The sequence below is a fragment of the Larus michahellis genome, chromosome 1 (genome assembly GCF_964199755.1).
Source record: "Larus michahellis chromosome 1, bLarMic1.1, whole genome shotgun sequence".
In the NCBI taxonomy this organism is placed as follows: domain Eukaryota; kingdom Metazoa; phylum Chordata; class Aves; order Charadriiformes; family Laridae; genus Larus; species Larus michahellis.
In genome coordinates this window covers 54,104,897-54,130,580 of record NC_133896.1, presented here as the reverse complement: position 1 = coordinate 54,130,580, position 25,684 = coordinate 54,104,897, and the positions used below count along the sequence as shown (strand labels likewise).

Below are 25,684 nucleotides of genomic sequence, written 5' to 3'. Positions count from 1 at the left end.
CGCTAGACATCCAGCAGATTGACACCTAAGTGCTCTTCAGGATCTGGGCTCTTCTCTGCTGCTTGGATTTTCTGATGCTGGAGATTTGTTGGCTTTGATGCAGGTGAAGAGAAGGGAACGGGTTTCTTGGCCAGGATTTTTCCCAGTGGGAGAAGTTTGGGTGTGAAGGCAGACAGCTGCCAAGATTGCCTGCATAGCTCCTGCATCGCTGCTATCCGAGCCCTGGGTTGGAAGGCCCCGTAAAGTATTCCTGGTGGGAGAGGGGCTGGGAAAAACCCACACTCTGCTCCCTGGGCATCGCAGCTAGCCATTGCCTAACCAAGCGTAATATACTGTGTGAGACTATGCAGAGGGATCACAGGAGACATATTTTAAAGAGAACAAATATAGCATTAAAGTGAGTGAGCAAGGGAGTGAGAGACAGAGAGCGTATAGAGTGCATTAAAGTTAATAAAGCATTGCAGGAGTGGGGACTGCATTTCACTGTGAAGGAATCTAATTTAGTGACTCGTAATTGGAGGATAACAGTTCTGCCGGAATGAAGTTAGCTGTTCATTTTGCCAAACTCTCAAAGTCTCTTGGTTCTCCTTGTGAGCATCTCTCAGAAAGTGGATCCGTCAGAGAATTTAGAATCGATTGGTGCTTCACACCCGTGGTCCCTTTCAGCCTCCTAAGTGGATTTGGTTCCTCCGGTGCATATTTATTATCTATTTTATTATCTGCTTATTTATCTGGTAATATCAATGCAGGATACGTTCTATCTGCTTAGCATGGCAATGAGGGAGCAGGTGCTGAGCCTACGTGTTCTCGTGGGCAGGGCAAGATGTGGTCTCTTCCACCCTTTCCCAGCATGGAAGGGTACAGTTTCTGGACCTCCGAGGCCAGAGGCGTAGCGCAAAGCAGCAGAGGGCTTTTTTCCATGCGTATTTATTCCAGGTGCGGCTGGCTGCCGAAGAACATACTTATGGGCATGAATAGTTGAGCAGGACCTTTTGCGCTGAGGGCAAGTTGTCTTTAGTTTGAAACGCCTGAAATCTCCTTGGGGCAGCAGCATGGCCCTGAGTGGGCACACGGAGCAGTGCTGCCTCCCACAGGGGTGGTGGGCAGACGGAGGGGGGGATGCTGCTCTGTTTTTGCCCCCAGACCTGGGGGGGTTCTGGTATTTACACTGCATAGGTGCTGCAAAGATTAATCCGTTAGTGCTTGTAAAGTGCTTGGAGGATGAAAAGCGCTGCGAAAATGTGAACTATTATTAAAAGGAGACTGAATAAAGAAAGAGCTAGGAACAATCCTGCAGGGAATAGTCCCGCTCAGGCAGGGGCTGGAGAGATGACCTCATCAGGTTTTTCCATTTCTGCTGTTATGATTACAAAATAAAGTGGACGTGTTCAGGGAAAACATCAGGGTAACATCCCTGGCTGTAGTAGCTGAGGGTGAACCTTTGCAAGCTGGGTGGGTCTTTCTGCTTCTGGGCAAAAGTAGCTGTTGTATGGGCTCGCAGGGAATGTCTTCCCCACACTGCACTGATCCAGTTTTGGCCACGACCACCAGGAAATTTTGTGTTCCAGGCTTTTTAAAAAGCAATGGACCTTGTATGGGTGAAAGGCGTATGGCTGACTGTACTACAGACTGGAGATGTGTGTGTCCTGGCGGTAGGAAGGTTGTATGCAATGGATACACGCATACATAGACATCGAGTGGCCTTGTCCATTTGTCCTCCCTTTATTCTGGAGGGGCTAAGAAAGTAAAAGGGAGTCAGTATCTGCCTGGTCCCTCCAGCCTCCCTGCCTATACCTCCATTAGGAGGCCAAACTGATCACAAGCAACGGTAATTCCTTGGTGTTGAGGGTGAGCACTTAGACATGGGCTTGACATAAGCAATTAGTTTCACAAAGACAGCCGATCAGCTGTCAAAGGACAATTCTCTATCACTTTTGACTTGGGTCTCAGAGTGACACGGGACCTGAGAGATGACATGATCCCATCTTCTGCTGACAGCTGTTCTCTGAAGTGACTCCAAACTCTGAAGTAGAGGCTGGACTGGTCTGACCCTCCCCTGACTTTAGCAGAGCCCTGAATGTAGCCAAAGGGCTGGGCATCAGGCAAGGAGGACTGGTGGGAAGAGGGGTAGTGGCTGAGGAAGATCAATGGATCTGCCTTGAAGGCTGAGTGCACGATTGACTTGTCAATTAATCACTTTCCCTTTCTCTTACTTTCCCCCTTTCCTTTTTTTTCTTCCTTGCTCAGGGAGTGTAAGAGCCGAAGATGAGGCCCAGGGTGGAGTGCTACTCTCCAAGGTTTTGGCTGGTGCTGGCAGTCCTCGCGACAACAGGGAGCGGGGCCCATGCCCAGAAAAGCCACCCGAGCATTGGCATTGCAGTCATCCTGGTGGGGACCTCAGACGAAGTGGCCATCAAAGATGCCCACGAGAAAGATGACTTCCACCACCTCTCAGTGGTGCCTCGGGTGGAGCTGGTGGCCATGAATGAGACAGATCCCAAGAGCATCATCACCCGCATTTGTGACCTCATGTCAGACCGGAAGATTCAAGGGGTGGTATTCGCTGATGACACAGACCAGGAAGCCATTGCCCAGATCCTGGACTTCATCTCTGCCCAGACCCTCACTCCCATCCTGGGCATCCACGGAGGTTCCTCTATGATCATGGCAGATAAGGTAAATTTGAGCTTCCTTCTATCACAGACCTGCAGATCGAAACTTAAAACAGAAAGAAATATCTTATTCTGTGATCCTCAGGTGTAGTCTCATGGGGCCGAAGGGTTGGGGGATTAGAGAGTCTCAGATTCAAAGGGAGATTAAAAGAGCTAACTGTGTGTAGCACCGCTGAGAAGAGCCTATTAATCATGTGGAATTATCTGCAACAGGGAAAAACCGAGGAGGGAAAGGAGCAGGTAGAAGAGAGCTGCAAAAGAATCGGCCCTTTTCTTCTTCCTTAGGAAGGGTAAAGAGCCCCTGACAATTGTGATTTTTTTTTTTTAAAGGTTTTATTTTTGCTTATGTTTTACCTTAGAAGAGCCAAGGATGGTAGCTTGGGTTTTTCTTGCATGCAGCTGGAGGACATTGTGGTATTTTCAGGGACATTTAATACAGCTCTTACATCTTAATTGGAAAATAATTGAATCTTTAATAAAGCCGTCCTCTCTCAGAAGTGTTCATTAGCTCCTGAAGTTAAATAGGTGTTAGCTAAAGCAACTAACCAGTCTGAACCAGTCCAGCTAAGGCTTTCTTTTTTCCACTGCACTACTTTATTCCTTCACATCCCTGACATTTCACTGTTTTCCCAGGCCCCACCCAGTCTTCTGGGGAATTACTGCACAAACGAGCCTTCCCACTACTGCTTTTGAACAGGGAAAGGTGCGGAGGAAGCAGCACCTTTGGCCAGCTGGTAACTCTCAGTTTAGGGGAGCCTCCGTGGGGTGCAGCTGGACCTGATGCAAGTCTTCCCCCTGGGAGGAACAGGAGACCCCGACGGGAGTGTGCATTTGGCCACATGGTGTGGCTAACAGTGGCCTCTGGGCTGCTGTGGGCCAGTGGGAATACCCGAGAGAAGCAGGCTGTCCTTTTCCCTGCAGGTGACAGAGTCAGGGCCAAGCCCTTTGTTGAGAAGACCCTCTTGACCACACTTTGTGCATCTCAAAGAAGTAAACAGGGTCACAAGCCAACAGCCTTTTCCTTTTACAGGTCACTCTTAAGCAAATCTGAAACATTTAACTAGGCAGAATTGGGTCTAATTGAACGAAAGGGGAGAATTAAGCTGGCCGCAGTGGCGGCTTTTCCTCAGAAAGAGATCTTGTGGGCTGAGAAATCCAGGCACTTTCTGTTTTATTTACCTTGTAAATAAATAATCCGGTGCAGGTTATTGTAGGTGAGTGGATGGGAATAAATTAATTACAAATTATTTTCTCATTCTTTGACCAACTGTTCAGTTGCCAAATAACATACAGTTAATATGCAGTGTTATTTTCTCGTATCAGCCTTTGAACTAAAGTAGTCACTGAATAAAATAATCATCACAGGCATTTTTTTTTCCCTCTCTCTCCTTGAATAGTTGCACATGTGCTAAAGTCACTCTGCCCCATTCCACCCACAATAAAGCTTTTCTGTCTTGGGAGACAGTCAGGCAGCAATGCTGCATCTCGATGCTCTCCTGCCTCCTGCGTTGCATGGTTATCGATGTCTGTGCAAAGCAGGTCTGAAGCATTTCTTGAGTGCTGCATTTCACATTTATGGTGGCATTTTACATCTTCTTTGAACAAGCCTAAGTGTTACTGATGCCAGACCTCCTAAGCACTGGGAAAAGGTCCTTGTGACTTTGAACGTGGCAGGCCGAATTCTGATTTCAGATTCCCGCAGCGCAAATCCAGCATAGCCCCATTGCCTTTGGCAGGATTAGATCAGATTTACGCCGCTGTAATTCAAAGAGAAATTTGGCCTGTTGAACTTTGCAAAGATTTTTCTTTCTACCTGTCTCTAGTCTCTCCTTGGGAAGGCAGCATCTCCCGCGACTGCCCTGTGTACCCCACTGGCTCACTTCTAAAGAGCGTTCTGGCGGGCAGGCAACCCACAGGGAGCTCAAAGGTGGAGGCCTTATGAATGGAGACCTCTGTTTTACCAAGCTCCTTTTTTTTTTTTCTTTTTTTTTTTTTTTTGGGTAGTTTTGCGGGCAGGAGAAGCAGAGTACATACAAAGATCTGCAGTTTTAGGAAAGGCCAAGATTTCTTTTAAACATAAATTGAAAAGGCTGACCTTTACAGCTTCTGATCCGCAGGTGTGTAATCTTTAATGGATAATATTTATTTGATGAATTGAATTAAAATATGGTAGAGAGTAAATACATTGATATTCTACTAAAATACTGAAATCAGCCAGGTAAGTCCTTAAACAATCTATTTTCCACAGAAGGTCTTGACAGAGGCTTTGCTTTTAGTGACTCTTAGTCATGTTCTTTGCAGATGAGTTGTGTGGCTGGGGTTTGATCCTGCAGGCACGGATTGCTTCTTTCAGCATCCCCTCAACGCCCACAGCAGTCAGCTGTGATTGAACTTGCTCAGCATTTCACAGGTTCAAACCTGCACTTACAGCTTCGTTATGCTCCCTGTGCATTTGTGATCGGTAGTGCCAATGCAAACGTAACAAACGCTGCAAACCGCTAATGCCTTGGTGTGACAGATAAGCCCTTCTTCTCTGGAGGTTAATGCAAAAGGACTCATCAAGTCAAACCACCTTCCCTGGAGTAGCATGTGAAATTCTGTTTCACCTTCAATGAGGGTTTAATAAGTGTGTCTGGGAGGAAATTTGGATCCATGAGTAAAAAGGGCTTTGTAATATACTGTGTAGCTAGTAAATTGAGACACGAAGGGGCAGGCAAAAAAAAAAAAAAAAGGAAAACAAAAAGATTTCAAGCCTGAATTTTCTTCTCTCCTGTATATTTAGAAATAAATATTGTATAACGTGCACCATAGGCTGGCTTTATCTCAGTTAACATGCATCTGGAATTTTGCTACCTGCCAGCTGGAGGTCTCAGCATCGTTACAATCAGTGGGGAAGGAGGCACCACCTGAGGACAATTCACCCCACCCATCTCAGGGTGCAGTGAAATGCCCGCGGGATAGCCCTGCGTCTCCCCGCTGATTACTGAAGAAGGCTGTACCTCGACTTGCTCACGATGCCTCAAGTTAAATGCTATGAATCCTGCCCTAGGTGTAACATAGCAGGTGGAGGTATGTTGCTGAAAGTGTAACATCTGGATTTCCCGATTGTTTTGTTCAAGCTCATGCTCTTTAATATTGCATTTGATTAGATTTTGTAGGTAATGTTTATATGTCTTCTTGTTTTCCCTGTGTTTTATCTTTTTTCCCCTGAAAAATAAGTATATAGGAATTTGCATATATTTTTGCTGTTTCTCTCCTCGGTGCTCGTGTCTCTAATCCCACCTGTTTAGCTGTTATAAAGTGTTACATTTAATCTCTGCCTAATTTGGCATCAGAAGAAAATGACCAGATGATCTGTGTGCACACTGCGATTTGGGTTTAGTTCCAGGAAAACGGTGAAGCACAGACACATGATGTGCCTCACTCGAGCTCTGGGGAGACCACTTTGCTGAGGCAGAGTCTTGTCACAGCCAGTTCAGTCCCTTTAGTCTCTGAAGAAGTGCCAGCAGTGACGTCAAACAGCATGAAGTGCAGCAGTTGTTTTGTCGGGTCTGGGTGGCCTGGGAGTGATGGCTGAGGGGGTCCGAGAGCCCCTGTGGTAGCTCCTCTCAGAGGAGCAAGCCCTGCAGCTGTGGGGCAGGGTAGACGAGCGATTGCACTGCTTCAACCCTACAAGGAAACACCCGGTCCTTGTTCTGGTGCTGACACCATGAGAAGGGACTAAGATGATACCATCATCTCACATGGACCTCTGATGAGAAAGGCAATAGCATGGATCACTGATGATCTGTGTTTAATGTGGAATAGATAGGATGGAGAGGAGAGAAATGTGCACCATCACAAATGTTAGGTTCTTGTGATGCAAGACCTTTGTTCGTGGGAGCTCTCTGGTCTCTTCAGTTTGCCTGAAGTTGCCGCAATGACCTTTCTTTTTATAGCTTTGTGTTGCCTGATCTTAAGCATTAGTTTGCATTGTCCAGAGGACTGCAATACACTCGTGACTGGGGAGCATATCTGTTCCCATTCCAGTGTTTAAAATAATTTCTCCTTTCCCCCCAGTTGTTTTGAAAGCAGAAATTCAATCCTATCACAGTGTGGAAATGGCTGACGGGTGAGGATGCTCTGTGGTAGGAGACTGATGGTGGAAGGAAGCCTTCAAGGCTGCAAACCAAGCTTCAGTGCAGATAAATCACACAAACCAGTATCTTGTGTTTGCAGACCTGAGACTGGAAATCTGGGCTGGGCTTTTCTTCATTATGTTTTCAATATTACCTAAAATCGCTTCTGCCCAGAACTAGAAGGTAAAGGAGCAGTCACAGAAAAGGAAATAACAATAACAATGTACGTTTATAGGTACCTTAGGAGAGAAGCAAATTGTTGTTCAGATTTAGGACACTTACAGTGTTGGAAACGATTTAGCTCCTTGCCTAAAAAATGACCACAGCATTTGGCTGACTGGTCTGTTTTGTAATGGTAGCCTATTAATTTTTTAAAAATAACAGAAAAAGTCAACTTGGTGATAATGAAAGCAGAAAAGGTAAGAGTAGAAAATGCCTTATGTTCTTTTATAGCACAGCCGGTGACCATCATTTTTGGTGGAACTGTCCCTCGCTATTTCTCCACAGTCACGTTATTTTGCCAAAGCTTCTTGTCCTGTGCAGCTTTATAGTAACACAATGGTGCACAGGCAGCACCCAGGAAAAAACATTGGAAGAAGAGCATGATTATGTTTTTGCAGCTGAAAACCATTCTCTTCTCTCTCTGCATCCCTTGCTATTTTCTCCAGGGCTTGCCTGCACGGGGTAGCCATACTGATGGAAATAAAATGATAGGAAAGAACAGTCTATTCAACTGGGCTGTCCCCATAATAAAATCTGTATAAAAGCTGCATGAAACTAACCTGAAATCTAAAATATGTGATCCCATCTAGGCCAGATTCTCCTTCTTTTCTCACACAGCATAGAGCTGACTTTTTCTGCTCCTCCCTCCACTACCTTGCTCTTTTTCCCCTGTTCACGCCAAAGTTGCAGTTTCTCCCTCTGCCTTTCCATCCCCACTTCATAAATCCACGTCCCCTTTCTTTTTGTTTTCTGTAAAGGTTTCCAGACAGGTTGTCTCTCTCTCTCTCTCTCTCTTTTTCCATACTGGAGGTTGCTGTGATCGCTTCATGCCAGGGCCATGCAGCTGCAGCAATGATATTCTTTGGTATTTTGGTGGGGAGCAAGTCCAGACTGGGACAATAGGTGTAAAGCACCAGGGAGGAAATCCAGCTGCCGGTCAGAGTGCAGCAAAGTGATGCTGCAGGTACAGGGAAGCCAAAACTAGTTGGATAAGCTGAGCACCTAGATACCCGCTGAAAACCAGGACAAAGTCAAAGACGCCGGGACAGTGCTGCTAAAAGCAGAACATCTGTAATTAAAAGGAAAGCACTTTCACTCTCAGGTTTCCAAAGGTTAAATAATAGAGATGCATGGGGAATGCAAACCTCATTTTTTGGATGTAAATTTGTTTCATTTCCACTAGGGATGACATCTGAAATTTGTAGAGCCCTTGTGTGAAGGAAATTCAGTTAAAAAAAAAAAAACCAAACCAAAACGAAAAGTTCCTTTTGAATGGATTATATGAACTGAAGTGAAATAAATTCCAAACAAAATGCTGCTTAGAAGGGGGGAGGAGGGGGAATAAGACACATTTTGATCTGCAAACGTTGAAAGAGTATGGTTCAATTCTGTTAGATTTCTATCCATTTTTTCCCTCCAAAGCAAAACAATATACAGTTCATGTAATTTCACAAAGCATTTTCACTTCTCTGAAACTGCATTTCATGATAGTAATAGTTTAAATGTGTCTTAGACTAATCTAGTGATTAGCAAAGATGAGTTTGATTTTAAAAAACAAAATAAAAAATATCAGCAGTTTCCCTACAAGCTTTTAATAATTTTATTGAAGACGTGATTAATACACTTTTGCTTTTGGTACTCAGTTTCCTTTTGCTGTCAAACGAAAGCTCTGTGTAGCTCACAAATAATGAACTGAATATTACGTGTCCTCAAACTACGAGTCTGCTGCAAAAGCTGGGGAGGGAGAAGAAAGGTAGGTCACAGAGATACAGAGAATAAAAGCCAATGTTGCACGCCAGTGTCGTTTTTCCCTTGAGTATACACATGTAATAACAGGCCAGGTGGTTCCGTAATTTATATTTACATCTGTGGCTAATCTGTCCATACAAAATTACATTTTTTCATATAAAGAAAGGGAACACAGGTAGTGTATTTCTGTGGAGTTTAATTAACATCTGAGAATTTCCCTAGAACAATATTTATTACTTTACAAATAAATTACAGCGCTTAAAATCCCTCAAATATTAGGAAACCTGGAAATGAACTTTTAAGAGCTTTAACGTCTCCCCAGGGCCATTAAATCCTTCAATGTTAACTCTCATTTTCTAAACAAAAGCTCAAATACTCGCCTTAATATTATTTCAATGAAAAAAATTACTTTTCGAAGAAATGTATTGTTTCTTTTATTAAATATCCTATTAAGTAGTCTGCTTTTTTACTTTTTAAAGTTTCCCTCTACTTTATCTGCCATTTGCTTGGGAAGAACTCCATTTCGAGCTTTCACTTTTTTGTGAGTATTGTTGTCAAGAGTCACAAGAAAAAAAAATACTGAGGTTTTTTTTTTTTTGCCACACTAAAAAAAGCAACAAGAAATCCCCTTTAAAAAAAAATCTTACAAAATGTGAATTTTCCTGATATATTCCCCATCACTTTTCCGCCCCTAATAATTTCTACTGCATGCACTTCATATCTGCCCTGAGCCTTGGAAATGCAGAGCCTTGGACAGCTGAAGTTTGAAGGCACCATCTGAGCTTGAGTGTCACGGGGTTGGGGAGGAGAAAACCTGGAGGGACCCTGGCGAGGCTGACACCCTGCCAAGGCGCCCTGGGGCGCTTCTGGGCAGTGGCAGTGCTGGGGCAGGGGGAGGATGCTGAAGGAGAAAACAACTACACGGCGGCGCGGATGCCTTCCCTCGGCAGAAGTTGTCCCAGACAACAAACGCCAAGCAAAACTGAAGTCTGATTCCTTTACATCAGCCTTTTGTAGCTATTTATAAGCTGCTTTATTTTGGGTCATAGAATTCTTCTTCCAGGAGTACTGAGTGTTAGTTTTCTTCTGTTGTTATAGTGATGTTTTCTTTTGAGTGACAGAAGACCTTTCCTTGCCTGGCTCTGAACGCAAACGCTGCAACCTACCTGAGGGAAAGAGGAGCTGAACTAACCTCTTTCCTACTAATGTTTAAATGCAGTGTTGCCATTGTCTACCTGGAAATAGAAGCATTGAAATATCTGTGAGAAAAATGTTGATTTCCACCCAGCTTGGACCGTGCAAGTAATGGGGCTTTTGTGAACAAGTTCGTTCTTGCTAGATTTCTAACCTTGATTTTCACACAGGTGATGTTTAGGTATCTACAAATCTACCAGTGCTTATCTAAAAAAAATCTAGGAGCTTGATGCGATCGGACCCATAGTTATTTATAATCATTATTATAACCCCTTTCTTCAAAACAAAAAAGCCCAACACAAAAGTATTAAATCAATTTGTGCCATCCCCAGCCGGACAAGGAGATTAGTTTCTTCATTCTGGAGCAGGCAGTCCTTTATTACAACCCCAAGCGGTTACTTGTCTCACAAAATCTAAATTAATTACACTCAAATTTGTCCCTACCCTAAACTGGCCTCAAAATGAAATTGAAAACACAGAGTGTGAAATTGCCCGATGCTGCTGCTTTAGATCCGCGTGTCATTCCCCAGTAACCGCGGGACAGAGAGAAACAATTCTTTCCAGGGAATCTCTTATTCTCTTTGCCTTTTATTTGCCTCATTGACCAAGTTTGGAGGGGATGGATTATGAAGGAAGTTAAGGGAATTACATATATGCAGGCTGGATAAAAAACAGGGTACAGGAAAAGATCTAATTGTAGTCTGTGACTCTGTTAAGGGTCTGGAGGAGCTGATACATGAAGAAGGACTGAAGCAGCCATACGTGCGTATTGTAGATTGGCTGAACAATGAGTCAGGGTATGATTTACATACACAGTGAATAGAGGTAGACCGAGATTAGAGAAAATAATGCTCGGTGTACCTGACAGAAGTAGAAGTAGGAGAGACAGGATAAAGTCGAGAAAAGATTTTTAAATGATATATTATGATATGTTAAATTATAATATTAAATTATATATATGTGTATCAAGAAAAAAAGCTCACACACTGAGTTTTACTAGGATGTGCTCTAGTGTCCTCAGGGAAGAGCGGGGAAACCATGTTGCTTCAGCTGTGTTCGAGCAGGGCTGAGCTAAGCACTGGAGAATGTGTTATATAGCTAGAGTGGAGGAGAAAGACGATGAAGAAGATGAGGGACAGACAGAAAAACTTCTCCTGAATCTAGGATCGTGGGGAGGAAAAAAAGAAAGAAAGAAAAAAAAAAAGAGAGTAAGTTCTGAGAGTGACTTAAAAAAAATACCGGAAAGGCTCTGTTGAGGCAATTTTTCTCTGTGCTTTGGTAATAGCTTCTAGCTGTGTATCTATGAGGTTCCTGATAATAACAATATGTTTCAGAGGAAGGGGGGAAGAAGGAATGAAGGACATGGAGAGTCTAAAAGTGGGCAGGAAAAAAGCAAAAAAGGCAGGCACACACAGTGAGGAGGGCTGATCTAAAGGGTGCCAGCAGAACCAACCGGGTCTAGTAGACCCGAGTCCTCACTGCTCTGCTATAAAACGTGACTTTAAGACAGCTGCTCGACTTCTGTCTATAGCAATTTGCCCTTTGCAAGAAGACTGTAACAATTTTTTTGTAAAGTACTTTGAGCTCTACAAAAGGCAAAGGCTACCTAATTGCTAGGGAGCAATTAATGGATTTTTCTAGCTGAAGTAAATACAATGCTTGATATAAAAATCTGGACTCCGGGAGGAGAAGCTGTAACCCCCATTAGAGGTGGCTGAATAGCTGTGGCACGCAGGAGAGCTTATTGTATGCAGGGCTGATAGTACCGTCTATTGTAAGCCTGCCCAGCATTCTCCATTATAAGATCCTCTTGGGGGTTTCCTGTAACTTTGCCAGGCTATGACTGTTTGAGCAAAGTTTCCTGTGCCAGGTGTATGCCTCAAGCTGATTGATTTATTTCGCTATTTATTTGGAAAATAAAACAGCTCTCTCTGAAAACGTGGTGCAGGAAAATAGGCGATTTACCCGTGTTGCAAGTGCTGGCACGTTTTCCTCCAAAGGTTCTGCCCGATCACCGCAGGTCCTCAGAGCACAGCTCTGGAGGGGGTGTCTTGAAAGGGAGGACTTTTAACCAGAAATGTGCTTTTGCTACCACTGCATAGGTTGCCCCAACTTTGGCCTTGTTATAAGCATGAGAAACTGTGTATGCGCAGCAGAGTCTTTTTAAATGTTTGCCACATATCCTGAAAAGATCTTGCCCTTGCAGACTGTGCTTCGAAACTGCACCTGGACCTGGGGGCTGGAGGGCTCCTGTGGGGTCCCGGTGGGATCTGGCCAGGAGAAATGCGCTGTGCAGGAGGGGATCTGGGCTGGAATGTGGGCGAGGTGGGGAAGCGCGCAGGGTGTGATGAGGAGCCAGTGCAGAGGGGGAGCATCTGGAAGAGATCCTGAAACAAGGAGATGGGCAGGGGAGGTGGAAAAAGGTGGGAAGCAGGAGATGGGGAATAGGAAAAGGCGGAGAGGGGGAGAGGTAAGAGGAGGAGGTGTGCTTGCTCAGGCGACGCTGCCCTCGCAGGTGATGCTGCCTGGCATGCCATGGGAGCAAGAGCCGGGGAGCAGAGAGGGGGGTGGCAGAACTGCTGAGCAAACAAGACGTGGGGTGTGAAACGGGCATGGAAAGCCTGTCGGGTGGAAACTGGGTGAGGAGAGCAGGCCTGGGCCGAGGCAGGGCACAGGGCGGTGGGATGGGGCAGCGATGCTCTCCCTGTGAGCGCTGCCTCCCCCTCCGCTCAGACAGAAATATTCCCTCCCTGCTCTGCACTGAGCCACAAAGGGAGTCAGAAATGGCTCCCTGGGAGGAGGATGGGGTCACTGGCATCAGTGCTCCCCCCTGGGGGAAGGCCAGTGGGTCTCCCAAAGCGTGCCTGGGGCTGGCTCGGCTTAGCCAGCACACCCTGTGCCGGGGCCTCGGACCTGGTGGGGGGAGGGAAGAGCTCCCAGGAGGAGGGGACAAGCCCCCCACAGCCTCCACCAGCTGCCTGGCTGGGGGCCAGCGTGGCCACTGCCAAGCCTCGGCGCTGGAGGGGACAGGCAGAAGCCATTAGGAGGGTGCTCTGTGATGGAGATGCCGGCTCCTCCAGGTGTGTACTCGTGCAGTGCGGCGCGTTGTCTCGGCTCCTGCTCGGGCGATGGCTCTGCTGCTGGCTTTCTGCGGAGGCAGAGCTGTGTCCTTACCAGCAGTGCGGAGGTGTGGGGTGAAGAGCCACGCGGCATGTCCGCAGGGCTGCCAGCCTTGCTGGGTCTCAAATCCTGCTCTGCGCCTGCCCCCCTTCCCCCGCTTTCCCTTCTCCTGCTTCCCTTCCTCTCACCCTCTCCCGTCTGTCACTCTACCTGTTTCTTAATTATTGTTTGCACTGTGCTTTGAAAATGCTGCGTGCTATATAAATGTTAAGTGTTTTTATTATTATTATTATTATTTCTCCTTTTTCATTTGCATTCCTCACCCTCTCTTCTCTCGCTATTGTGGCTTCCAGAGAGAACGTGTGGGCTTACATTATTTATAGCTGTGTGAGAGTAATTACAGAAATGATTTAATTACTCAGTTAATACCGTTCTCCACATCACCAGCTTGACAAGCTGGTGATCCTCTCACCGCAGCCGAACATTCAGTCTAGCGTTGTCTCTACCGCGTCACGGACGAGTGGGTAAGGGGAGGCGAAGCTTGGGGAGAGGCTTGTGACAGCCTCGCACGTCGCTGGTTGCCCGCCCTGGGCTAAGGGACGAGGCTGCTGAGCCTGCGGGGACCTGGCCAGGAGCAACGTGTGGTGTCACCTCAGCTGGGGCAGAGCTGCCCGTGGGGATGTGGTGTGTGGGGCGAGGGTTTGCGGCTCCTGACTGGTGGGGGCTCCCCCCGACACAAACCTACTTGAGCTGAAGTTTCAATGTTTGGTGTGCTGCCTTAACCAGCTCTTCGCATTTATCAAAGGTCAGAGATCTGGGAGGGTTTTATTGTCTTAACTTCTATTTAAGCCTACCAAATCACAGGGTTCACACACCCTGCGTGGGGCTGAGTGCGAGGTAAAATTACTATCACCAGAAATATTCTTTCTTTCAAGTGACCGCACGTAGCTCTGACCCTCTTGAAATAATTGAGTTTTCCCTCTGAAGGGGATGTCCTCCTCTTGCTGAGACTCCCCTCACTGGAAATACAGTGTTTCCATCACTTCCAGTTCACAAAGGCTTGTGGGGAGCAGGGAATCTCCCGTTGCTGGTGCGGTACGGAAGGAGGTTAAGGGAAGAGAGTACGCGCTTTCCTTCGGGGGACGCACTGAGCTGATGGTTACTAATACCTTTTAGTTATCTACTAAAGACAGTTAAAAAAAAAACACCCCACAAACCACCTAGTGAGCTCAGCAGAAACATAAGGAAGATGATCCTCTTCTGAAGGTACTGTAGATAAAAAGGAGGGGGTCAATAGATTCTTAACAAAGGAGGCCGTCGCTCGGGAAGAGGAGACAGAGGCTCTTGTTGGATAATGGTGCATTTGCCAGATAAGGGTGTGTGGGGAGAGCATCTCTCAGAAGTGCCTGCCTTCCGCGTCTCCAAGTTGCCTGGCTCCATTTGGGCTCCTTCACGGCCTGGGCTGTGGGCCAGGCTCAGCCTGTTCCTCGTCGCGGCAGGGCTGGGTGGGCGGCGGGAAGGTTGGGAACAGGTGGCATCGGGGCTGGTGGAGTGGAGCGCCTTTTCCACGCGGCGCTGCCTGCCAAGCCACCAGGCGCAGGACACCTGGTATCTGCAGGGGCTCTGCCCACCTCCCAGGAAACGACGGCAATCGAGGAAGTAGGCTACAGCGTTCCGAGTGTGAAGAGTGATTATAGGTGCCTTTTTTTATTTTTTATTTTTGACATCCAACATGAGACAGGTTAAGGCAGCCCAAATTTGAAAAAATGCTGGGCACCTCCACCTTCTGAAAGTTGAGCCTTTCAGCCTTTCATGTTGCATCTCTGAATGGACACCCACAGTCCCTCATTGCTTTTGCAAATCCACACCAGCGGACTGGTTTTTTTGTTTTTTTTTTTTTTTTCTTCCCCCCTATCTGGCACACTTTAAAGCTAATTTTATGACCTGACATTGGAACAGCTTGCTGAGAAGACAGAGTGAGTGGAAGGGCGATGGAACAAGTAATTTTGTCAGCTCCCAAATGAATGAATCCTGTTTTCAGTGGTTTCACATCTCATGGTTAATTGACTCTTTAACTGAATTATATACTAAGACAGCAACGTGAGCTCAGCCCTTAGTAGACACCAGAGAGTCCACAGAAGAGAGAACTTGAGCTGTGTGAAGAGATTTCAGAAGATCTGAACTCATCCTTCCCCCAGTGGTGAGGACCTGGGGCATTAAAAGGATGTCATTCCTCCACTCACCGCCCTGTTTCAACTAGAAGATGTACAGACCAAGTAAGTGGGTGTCCCCATAGCAGCTTCCATTTTTCACGAGCTGGCTACACCTCCTCCCTACAATAACCCCATTTCCCCCAGGTCTCCTCTCGCTTTTCTCCCAGTTTCCACTGTGTCTTTTATACCCGCTGGCTAGGCAAAAGTGAGATGTACTGTGGTGCCCCTGGGGTTCTGTGTGTTAGGGGCTGCCCGCTACAGGCGTGCTGCCAGGTCAGGATGAAGTTTATTTGATTGCCTAGTGAGCCTTTGACTGCGTGTGGGTGAATCATACCGCTGTGGGGCCAGACAAAGGCCTTGGGACTACGCGCAGTTGAGGGCTGTATTTTGTACAGCACTGTAAGAATTTAATTCTCCTTGAGTCCTCTGCCCCTTTGTCAAATCAGGTGGAAATTGGCCAGCAGGTTCAAGAGTTACTGGGAAGCCTGACTCACACACGCACAAACACACACACATGAGGTTTGCAAGAGCCTTGTTTCCTAAAGCAAGCAAGCTAAAAATGCACACGCGGAAGGTGGGCAGAGCCCTGCGTTGGAGCGTCTCGGGAGCTGAGGTTTCTGCACAAGTCACCCTTGCGCAGCGGTGCCCCAAAAATGCTTGCGGCGTGCTCGCCCTCCCTGCCGCACGCTCCCAGGGTGGCTCACTCCAATTCGCCCCAAGCGTGGTCCTGCCCTGAGATTCGCACGGAGGAGGGTGTAAACGCAAGCGGTGCGGTCTCTCGGGGCTGGACGTTCGGTTCACGCTTATTGCTCGGCACACACGCGTGCGCTCCGTGACTCACGCTACCCCGCCGCGGTGGCTTGGATCACAGCAGCAGCAAATGAGACATAGTCATGAACAGGCACTTGCTCAGCGCTGCGTGCTCCTATCGGTTAGCTTTTGAAGGAGAACATGGCGCAAGGCTTGGAGATTTTAATATTTCTATCAAAAAACCAGACCTCTTGAGAAAAGAAATTAGCCTGATGGCAGCAGCAGTAATTGGATTATTCCCTTAGTATCCTCTGTGGAAGAGGAGAGCACGTGCCTTTAACTATATTTTCAATGCAGAGACTTAAAAGTTGCACTTAAAATGTGAATTGTTCCTTGGTTTTCTTCGTAACTGACGAGCAGATATCTGTTTTCTGCCCCACTTATTTCTTCTGCCTTTGGGCTGTCTGAGCTTTCTGTCTAGCCTTATTCTTCACCTTGTGGCAAGGCTACAGCAAACTCTGGTGGTTTGGGTTCCTCAAGCGGCACTGAAGGAGATCAGGGCACGCTTTAACCAGTGGGTGCCTTGGGTGGGCTGAGGGGGAGTCAGCCTGACGGTGAAAATAAGGGTGTACGTATCCCTTGATGTAGAAGTGGGGGTGTGCTGAAAGGGCTGAACCCCTGGGAAGGGGAGAGACGGGAAGGTCCGAAAGGCGTAATGAGATGAAATGCGGGGCAGGGAAGTGCACAGCACTCTTTGGACGGGTCTCTGGGCAGCGAGTGCTCCTTGGCTCTGTGGGCTAATCTCCTGCAGTTGCAGTCTGAACAGTGAAATAATTTATAATGGGACTGACACAGTTTTGGAGTATGTGCATGCCTGCAGGAGACAGCATTGCTGAGGTGGAAGGAGATAGGGAGGAGCTGGACAGAGGACGAACCAGCCAGCCTCCTCTTTCTGCTAGTTTTGGTCATCTGACAGAACCCCCAAACTCAGGTGGCCGCCCTCTCTTCTGTTTTAAAAGTCTCTGATTATCTTTTGGTAAACTTTTGCTTATTTGGAATCTGCCAGGTGAGTTTTGCTGGGCTTTGGGCACATCTGAATGTTCGATACAGCCATTACCTGGCCAGAGATGTAATTTTGTTTCCTAGTCGGTTGGTTGCTTAATTTAGATTTAATAAGTCACTTTGTGGTCCATTAATTAGGCCTTCATGCAAAATGTTTAATGCCAAAGCGTGCTCGCCTGCAGATGGTGGAACAGCTTCATTTAGGGAATGGCTGGAGACCTCACCAGGCTGCGCCGTTCCTCGTGGCCATGGTCCATTCTCCCCCAATGAGCCATGCTGCCGTTAACCTTCGCTGTCTTCATGTCCTGGCGTGGGGCCACGGGGCTCATCTTCACTGGGGCTTGGCCCAGCCGTTCTCCCTGTCCGATCCCTCTGCCCTTGCCTGAGTTCCCTTGGAAGATTTTTATGGGCACAGGCGGATTTTAAGTTTCATCTGCTTAATTGTTATAAACTGAAGTGGTGGCTGGCAGCTTTCTCGCCAGAGGCAAAACGGGCTGGCAAAAACATGCTGTGGTACTGACCGCCGGCAGGAGAAACGGAGCTTGTGAGTGGTATTTGTCTCCCGCTGTGCTTAGGGTCACGCTTCCGTCCGATAGTGTTGCTCACTGGTCACTGTACTGGTCCAGCAGTGTGTTGCTCTATGTCTTAAGACGTGCCCGTAATAACACTCAGTGATATACAATACAAGCTGTGGGGAAGCATTTTGTGCTTCCAGAGTGCCAGTAGCCAGCCAGCAGCTCCTGCCGTGCCGCTGCTATAAAATACACAAATCTCTCAAATCATACGTTGATGGCTTTTTCGTTTGGTAGTAGAGGAGCGAGTTTAGTTTTTTTGTTTCCCCTTCTCCTGGCTAGTCTAGACTGTAATACTAGGAAAAGGATTTTCCTGCTTGGCGTGTTTGGGTTTCTGTGGCCAGGGAGAAGTGGTTTTGTATGGGAACGGGTAACAGCATGTGGAAGATGTGTGGCTGTGTCTCTACGTAACTGTGCCCTTGCAGAGGCACGTCCTGTCCTCCTCCACGCTGCGTGCATCCCTGCTATCAAGGAATCCTTTTGGCCAAACATTTTGCTGCCGTTTGATGAATAAATTGGGTAGGGAAATGAGCTGACACAAGTAGCTTAGACACTTACAAGTTGACAAGGATCTTGTGACAATCAATTTACCTCTTTGCACTTGGGAATCTGTAGGGGACGGTCCTCTGGGAACTCATCCCCTGGGATTTGTTCCTTCAGTTACAAAGAGGGAACCTCCAGAGGTTGAAGTCATATTCTGATACTCCTTCCTTGCTGCTCACCTGGCCTTATTATTCTTTGTACCGGTCTATCTCCACGTGCTAGCACCCTTTGAGGGGTAGCACTGCAGAATGGGTGGGACTTCTCCTGGGGGCTGAGAAAAGGTGGCAGAACTGTGCCAGGGATAAGAAAAGGCTGAGGAGACCTGCTGAATGGGGGTGTTCCACAAGAGGCAGCAGTGCGGAGGAAGGGCTTAGGGTACCCCAGGAGTGAGGGTGGAAGGAGGCGAGTGTGTGGGAAGAGGGTGTTCGATGTGATGTTCAGAGTAATTCATAGACTAAAGCAGGCAGACGGATCTCAGGGTGAGATCAGATAATTAGCAACCGCAGGGATGCATCTTCCCCTCTCAGCCAGCAATACGTGCATTGTGTGACTTCTAGTGAGCATATCTCTCCCTCTGCTTCTCTCGCTTACCCCATGTCCAGATGTGCTCAGCAGCCCTCAGCTCTCCCGCAAATGTCCCGAATGTGCCTTCTCAAGGCCACGGACCAGAGGCTGGAGCTGCTGGTGGCTACTGTCACCCTGTATCATGTTGCCACCTCCTTGGTGACATGTGCTGCCACCCTGCACTGTCCCCATGCCTTCTGCCATGTCTTGGGAGGTCTTTGTAGGGGGCTTTAAAGAAAGGAATGGCGGCGCCAGTTGCCATTTCTCCCCCTGTTGCTGAGGAGCCAGGATCTGGCCCCAGTGCTGGTGAGCAGCAGGCTGGGGAGGGAAGGCAGTGCAGTGAGGAAGGAGTGACTCATTCTCCCGAAACGAAGCAAATGCACAAAAATGTGTCTGCACCTAAAAATGGGGGGGAAAAAAATACAACTTAAGACTCAAAAGGTTCACTTTAGTTGCCCAAGTAGCCCCAGAGGAAAAATCTTTGTTGCCAAATACTTTCCCTTCCACAGCCCCGTTATTTTTTTCCCCTTAGTATTTTCCCTTAATGGTTGAATCGTTTAACACCACATACAAAGTCGGATCTGTCCGCTCTGGGGCGATTCTGGGTTGCCATGGCAATGAGGCCTGTCTCTCCAAATTAGGACATTTTTCCTGCTGCCTTTTCTATGCGAGGCTTTCTCTCATCTCTTTTTCTCTTACTCTCCCTTGATGTCTGAAGTGCTGAGCGCTGCCTCCTCTCTCGCACGCTCCCTGAAAGGGATCAGACTTTGCCCGTCTGAATTAATTCCTCTGAAGCCCGTGCCAGCTTGGCGTGTGCCGGCTCTGCGAGGACCAACTTTGTGCTCCTCAACGAACCCGCCGCAGGATCAGGGCGAGGAGGGGTAGGAGAGGTGTAGGGGCGGTGAGCTTAGCCGGGGACGGCTAGGTGTGTGACCCTGGCGTGCTTACTCCATCCTCGGTACGCCATTGCTTCCTCTCTGCTTGCGTGCAACTGGGGCTGTCTGGAGCTGGGTGCTGGGGTGAGAGCTGGTTAGCTTAAAATATATTGGAGGACTAGAAAAGCCAGTGGAATAAACCCGGGGCGAACATAAAAGTGCTGGCATGCACGAATCTGTTGGACAGCCTTGGCTTCCCAAGGTCCCATCCTCTATGGGGCAGGCACCTGCAGCAAGATCGTAGGAGTCATCTGTCTTTTCGGGGTGTTGTGCTGCTGGGCCTTGTCCCCGGACATGCTGAGCCATGCCTGGTCCGTGTCAGCGCGCTGAAGCAGACAAGTGGCTTTACACCATTTCTGCACCTGTATATTTCCCTTGCTGGCTTGGGATTTGGCGTGTCAGACCCACCTCAGTTCGTTCTGGCTGCTGACAGACTCCCAGGGCCCCTGCAGCAGCTGGGATTAGTCTGATACAGGAATGCCCCCAGCCAAACTGTCTTCCCTGGGCTATGCCTCCGACCCAAGGGAGCAGGAAGAGAAAGGAGTTGGCACAGGCAGCACTGGAAACTCGCAGAAATGGAGGCATGCCTGTAGTGCGCAGGTCCTGGTGGCTGAGTAATGTCAGGGGCTGGGAGCGGATCCGCTGTCCCAGAGGAGTGTCATCACGACAGTGTGAGGTGACGCGTGGCAGAGCAGTACGGTGCAGTGTTTTCTACCCATCAGGGCAGAATGGGAAAGGTGATATGGTGAGGCTTCCTTCCTCATTCTTCCCCTGGCCAAATGGGCTACTACCCCAAGACCAGTTTTTAACCTCGTGGGATATTTTTGGGACCTCCATGTATAGCAGAGGGCAGAAAATCAGGGGAGGGCAAAAATAATGGATTGTGAATGTTTGGAGTGGAGATGAAGGTGTACATTTTGGTTGAGAAGATGATTGGCCACAAAGCCTGTTCCATCCTGGCCATGGTAATAGCGTTGCTGTTTTTCGTAAAAGATGCTCCAGAGCTGGGGGCAGTTGCCTGTGAAGTGAAGAGCGTAGCAGAGTGATGTGCCATGGCTGAAGTCCTTGGGCTCAATCCCAGGTGCTCTGCACCTCTGGCTGCCGTGGGACGGCAGTAATGTCCCGCTGGACTGATGGGGTGATCAGGCACGCTCCTTTTCTCCAGGAAGCCAAAAGTCTTGATTCTGTTTAATGATGCAGCATTTAAATAAAAAAAGAGGGGTGGACTTGTAAATTGGTTTGACCCATAGTGGTAGGGACTTTGCTATGTTGTCCCAGTACACTTAAAGTTGTCCAGTAAATGTTAATTTAGAAACCTTTTTGTAATGATGTGTGAACTGGTTTAAATCAAAAGTTGATTTAGCCCAGTATTTTGCATCCAACAGCAATTGATAGAGGATCAATTAGTGATACTTCCTCAGAATACTCTCTAAGCATCCTGTGAGTTATGGGTTGGGACTTTCTAAGCTGGTTGGTGTATCTTTGCGTTTAGTAGCACTGGATGGGTTTTCTTCCATAGACTTACCTACATGCACATTCTTGGCATTTACGAACCCATGCATGCTTTTCGCATCCAAGAGACAAGGAGTTTCACCACTTAGCTGCTCATGGGGTGAAGAAGTTCTTCTTTGTTGGAAACTTGCCACTTGGCATTCTCGTTTGATATCCCCTCATTCTTTTACTGGAAATAAGTAGCTAACAGTTATTCCCTCTTCACCTTCTCCATCCAGCCCCTGAGCTTAGAAGTCCTTACCGTATTCCCCCCTAGCTGTTACTTTTCTGCAGGAGAATTGTAATTTATTTAGCTGATTCTCAGGAAGAGCTTTCCAGTTGTGTCATCCATTCTCATACCTTTTTTGCTTCTTCTGCATCCCTCTGGGGAAGGAATTCAACAGAGACTCTTCAGTGGAAACAAGGAAGATCTGTAGACCGTGGGTATTACTTGCAGCGTCTCACTGAGCTGGCCCTGACACAGATACAGCATGCCCTGTGCTGTCCTGAGGGGTTGTATTAGACTCTGCTCTCTGAGATGAGGGTAAGAGGTGTAGGTGCCCAGCACTGTTTGAAGGGCAGTTACAAAGATGACGGAGCCGAACTGTTCTTGGTAGTGCTAAACAGTGTAATGAGAGGCCATGGGAGCTCACTGGACATCAGGAAAATTTTTTTCAGTAAGAGGGTAGCGCAGTGCTGGAACAAGAGCCCCGAGGTCAGCCACAGCTGGCTGATCAGATCTACTGCTGGTGATGGTCTCATTGTGAGGGTATCCTTCAAGGCATCGTCCTGCCAGCGTTTCTGTGATGCCACGAAGTGGCGTTGAGGTGCCCAAGAAGTGATACACGAGTCTGAGGTGTAGAAACTTTCTAGAATTGCCCTTATGGTATAAAAACTCCTTGTGATTCTTTTTCCCTGCAATTTCAGTTTATATTGGCATTGATCTATTAGGTTTTTGTCCCTTTGCTGCATCCCTCTAGCAAGCACACCGCAAGCTTCTGGGCCGCGATGCCGAGCAGGCGGGTGTTTAGCACTCTCTGACCCAGGCGCGGATCTTGTATCCATCCCTGGGAAGCTGCAACGTTCTGAATAGCTGCTGTAGAAGTGCCCTGATGTTACCGTCAGCCTCCTGTCTGTGACACGCCAGCGCTGCCTGCCCAGCTGCACGGGGACGCTCGAGCAGACCCCCGCGAGCAGGCAGCGAGGCGTGGGGCATGGCTCGGAGCGAGCCTGGTTTGCCGAGCAGAGCAGCAGCTGGGTCACAGGGGGGGATGCAGCAGAGGCCTTGTAGAAACAACTGACGCCCGAATCGTTGCATGCCTGGGAGAGGGAAAAGCCAATTAAAACAACAATTAAAAAGAACAGAGCAAAGCTCCTAAGACTTCCTGCAATTGCAACAGATGTATCTGGAGCTTCCTCAGGTGATGAGCAGGTTTTGGTGGTGTAAACTGGAAAGATGGCTGAAAACTTGGACGTGCTAGGATGTGGAGGTGGGATGCTTTCCAAATACCAATTCTGCTTCCTAAACTTTCAGTACTTTCTTCTTCTGGCTGTTCCTGAGATATCCTGAAACTTGTCTTTCTTGTGATGCTCTTATTTCAGGTGCTCGCCCTGTCTGGAATGCAGAGATAGCTTCAGCAATTGGAATGTGCAGGATTTAAAGGCTGAATTTTAGTCACCTTATTTTATGTCTGCCCTGACCCTAACTGTTTCTGGCCCCAGCATCTTAATTGTTGTGCTGCTCTTGTATCTTCATGACTTAGAGAATATTAAGATTGAAAATGAATGGGGAACAGGAAAAAGTGTCTGGACTTAACAAAATAGCGGTGGGGGGTGTGCGTGTCTGGGAGAGGTTACTGTGACAATAATTTGTTCTGAAAGGGTATGGGCTTGCAGAATGGAAGGGATATCAAAGGCTTTGTTTAACATTAATAATGCTAAATTATACATGTAAATGCCATTATCAAAGGCTTCTGGGTATTTCAGTGAAAATAATTAGAAGGAAAACTTTGGGGCAACTTGTGTAAATCAAACCAAGAGAATGAGCTGATGGCAAGAATGAATAATTATTCTCTTGCCTCTTACTGCATCCCTGCCTTAATTTCTACCGCATCCTTTCCCCTGGTCTAGAGCAAACAAACAGCCCCAGAACAAAACAGGAGCACTCAGTGCTCTGAGCGTCATCTGGAAAGAGGGAACTGAAGTTCTCTCTCCAAGTGGCTGCGAGAATTGAGGGAGGACTAAGGGAAAAGCATCATGAACAAACTCTCAGGCCTTCCTCGAAGTGCAAAGAATTTAAATCAGTGCTTGTAAAATGCAATGATGAATAAGACAGGTAGGTAAAATTCTTGCATGTAATACCCTAGTAGTTGAAGTTTTTGCCAGAGGGGAACATTTTCACCCCCTTGCTTTGCTTGAGAAACAATTCCCTTTAAATTGGATTGAAAAATGCAAGATGACTCTTTATGTGTGGATTACTGCTACAGGATGACTGCCAAAACAGTCAACTACAGTGAACAAAATAGGAAATATAATTATTGCTGCAATTTCAGATCACAGAGAAAGAATTGTAGCTGCCTCTAGGAAAAACAGAGATGTAGCATTTGAAGGAAACAAAATTTTAATTTTCCCAGCCATGGAGTCCCACAGGAGAGAGCTTGTGGGGATGAGGAGAGCTTTCAAAAAAAGATGAAGTTGAGATTGCAATCCAGTATGCGTGTGCAGTATCCACGGAAAACGCACAGGGACGGCACACTTGGATTCTGCATGCTGATATAACGCCTGTGTCTCCAGCTCCTCGGCAGCTCCTTATGAACTCCAGTGAGGCTCTTCACGGGCATGGCAGAAACTGCTCTGCAGTCAGCAGTGGGATCAGAGCCCAAAGCCGCTGAATGCTGCTAACCGAAAGTGAGGAGGGAACCAGAGCCTTTGGGTGGAGACGAAGGGAAAGAATGAAAATTAAGAGTCCACTTATGAGTTCCTCTTGCAAAAGCTCGTGCTGATCATTTGTCATTTTAACTGGCGCTGGCATTTTAGGGGGCATATTCTACTTTGTTCTTTCTTTGGGGATAGGCACTTGAGCTATCTGGAGATTATAGAATGTGAATAGCGTATGAAGCTATGCTCAGCATACTGGTGCATACAAAACGTTTCTAAATGTATAGTAGAGCTGCCTGAAAGATATTCCAGTGGAACAGTTTTCTGCTGGAAAATGTTGATTGTACAGTATTGAAAAGTCCCCTGGGAACGCGTCAGGGCTGTCACAACTGTGGATGGAAATGAGGCAGGTTGGTTGTTGGCCTGCAGAGAGGCTGTGCGGCTCTTCCAGATCCCTCGCCTGCCAGCTGAGTATATGACAGGCTAAAAAAAAAATAAAATAAAAAATCCTTTTGTGATGTCCCGAAATGGAGTTTTTCAGGTATTTCTCTTTTGTAAATTTTGACAAATATTTGACTTTTCGTACATGATAATGGGAGAACGTTTTGCCCTTCGACTACAAACAAAACAGCAATTCTGTTTCCTTGCCAGCTTGAGAAATGCAGCATAATTGCCCACGTGTGCCCCTTTAGACAAAATCCACTTCTGGAATGCCCCTCAAGCTGCTCTGGTGCTTTTCTCATCAGCAAAAGCCCAAAACATGCAGGGCCCATCGCTATTGAAGCTCTCTCTTGATCCTGGTAGTCTGCAGCCTTTTCAGCCTCACCTCCCTCATCACCACCCACTGCACAGATGCTTCCCCATCCCGAGGACGTATTTAGGGGCAGGGCATAGGGTGGGATAGGGCAAAGGGGAAGAGCTGGCTACCTACAGAAAGCATGGGGGGTGGAGGAGAGTGGCAGAAACATGCTATGTATGGTTCCGCTGGTGCTTCTCTCCCTGCTGGGAGTCCCCTCTTTGGTCTGAGGACCCATATCCCTTCTTCTAAGGGGCAGTGGTGGCCTGCGGGGGCTTGTAGGGGGGAGAGAGGGGAGGAGATGTGGCAGAGGGGATTTCTAAGTGCAGGATGGTAGTCTGTGACTTCCTCTAGTGGGAGGTGTCCCTGCCCAGGGCAGGGGGGTTGGAACTAGATGATCTTTAAGGTCCCTTCCAACCTGAACCATTCTGTGATTTTGTGACACTGGGGAGACAGAGGCTGTGTTTGCTAGGAGCAGTGAGGGGACATCAAGCTGAAGCTGTTGGGGATGTGGGGAAGGCAGATGGGATGGGGGGGCAGGACGGTCAGAGAAGCAAGAGATTTCCATTCTGAGGACACGCACATGGTATGTCGGAGAGGGGCTGTGCTCAGGGCTGGTGTCTTGTGTAACGTCTTATTCTGCTGTGTTCAGTGGCAGCTTGTGCGGGTCCGAGATGTCATGTCTGCATACTTGTGTCTGCAAATATATCTTTGTGAGGGTCTACATAAAAAAGGATGCTTTTTGACTTTGCTATGACATGCTGCTGCCTGGGCCTAGTATATCTAAACCACACCTATGAAAGAGT

General features: G+C 47.5%; 1 protein-coding gene across 2 annotated transcripts in view; it reads left to right on the top strand.

The window, feature by feature from the left end:
• GRIN2B (glutamate ionotropic receptor NMDA type subunit 2B) overlaps nt 1–25,684 on the top strand; it is a 209,538-nt gene that overhangs the window by 34,878 nt on the left and 148,976 nt on the right. For both annotated transcript variants that reach the window (XM_074577022.1, XM_074577013.1), the window contains one exon: nt 2,248–2,676. In XM_074577022.1, the coding sequence (XP_074433123.1) occupies nt 2,266–2,676 (411 nt within the window). In that variant the 5' untranslated portion in view covers nt 2,248–2,265. The remainder of the gene's footprint in view (nt 1–2,247; nt 2,677–25,684) is intronic.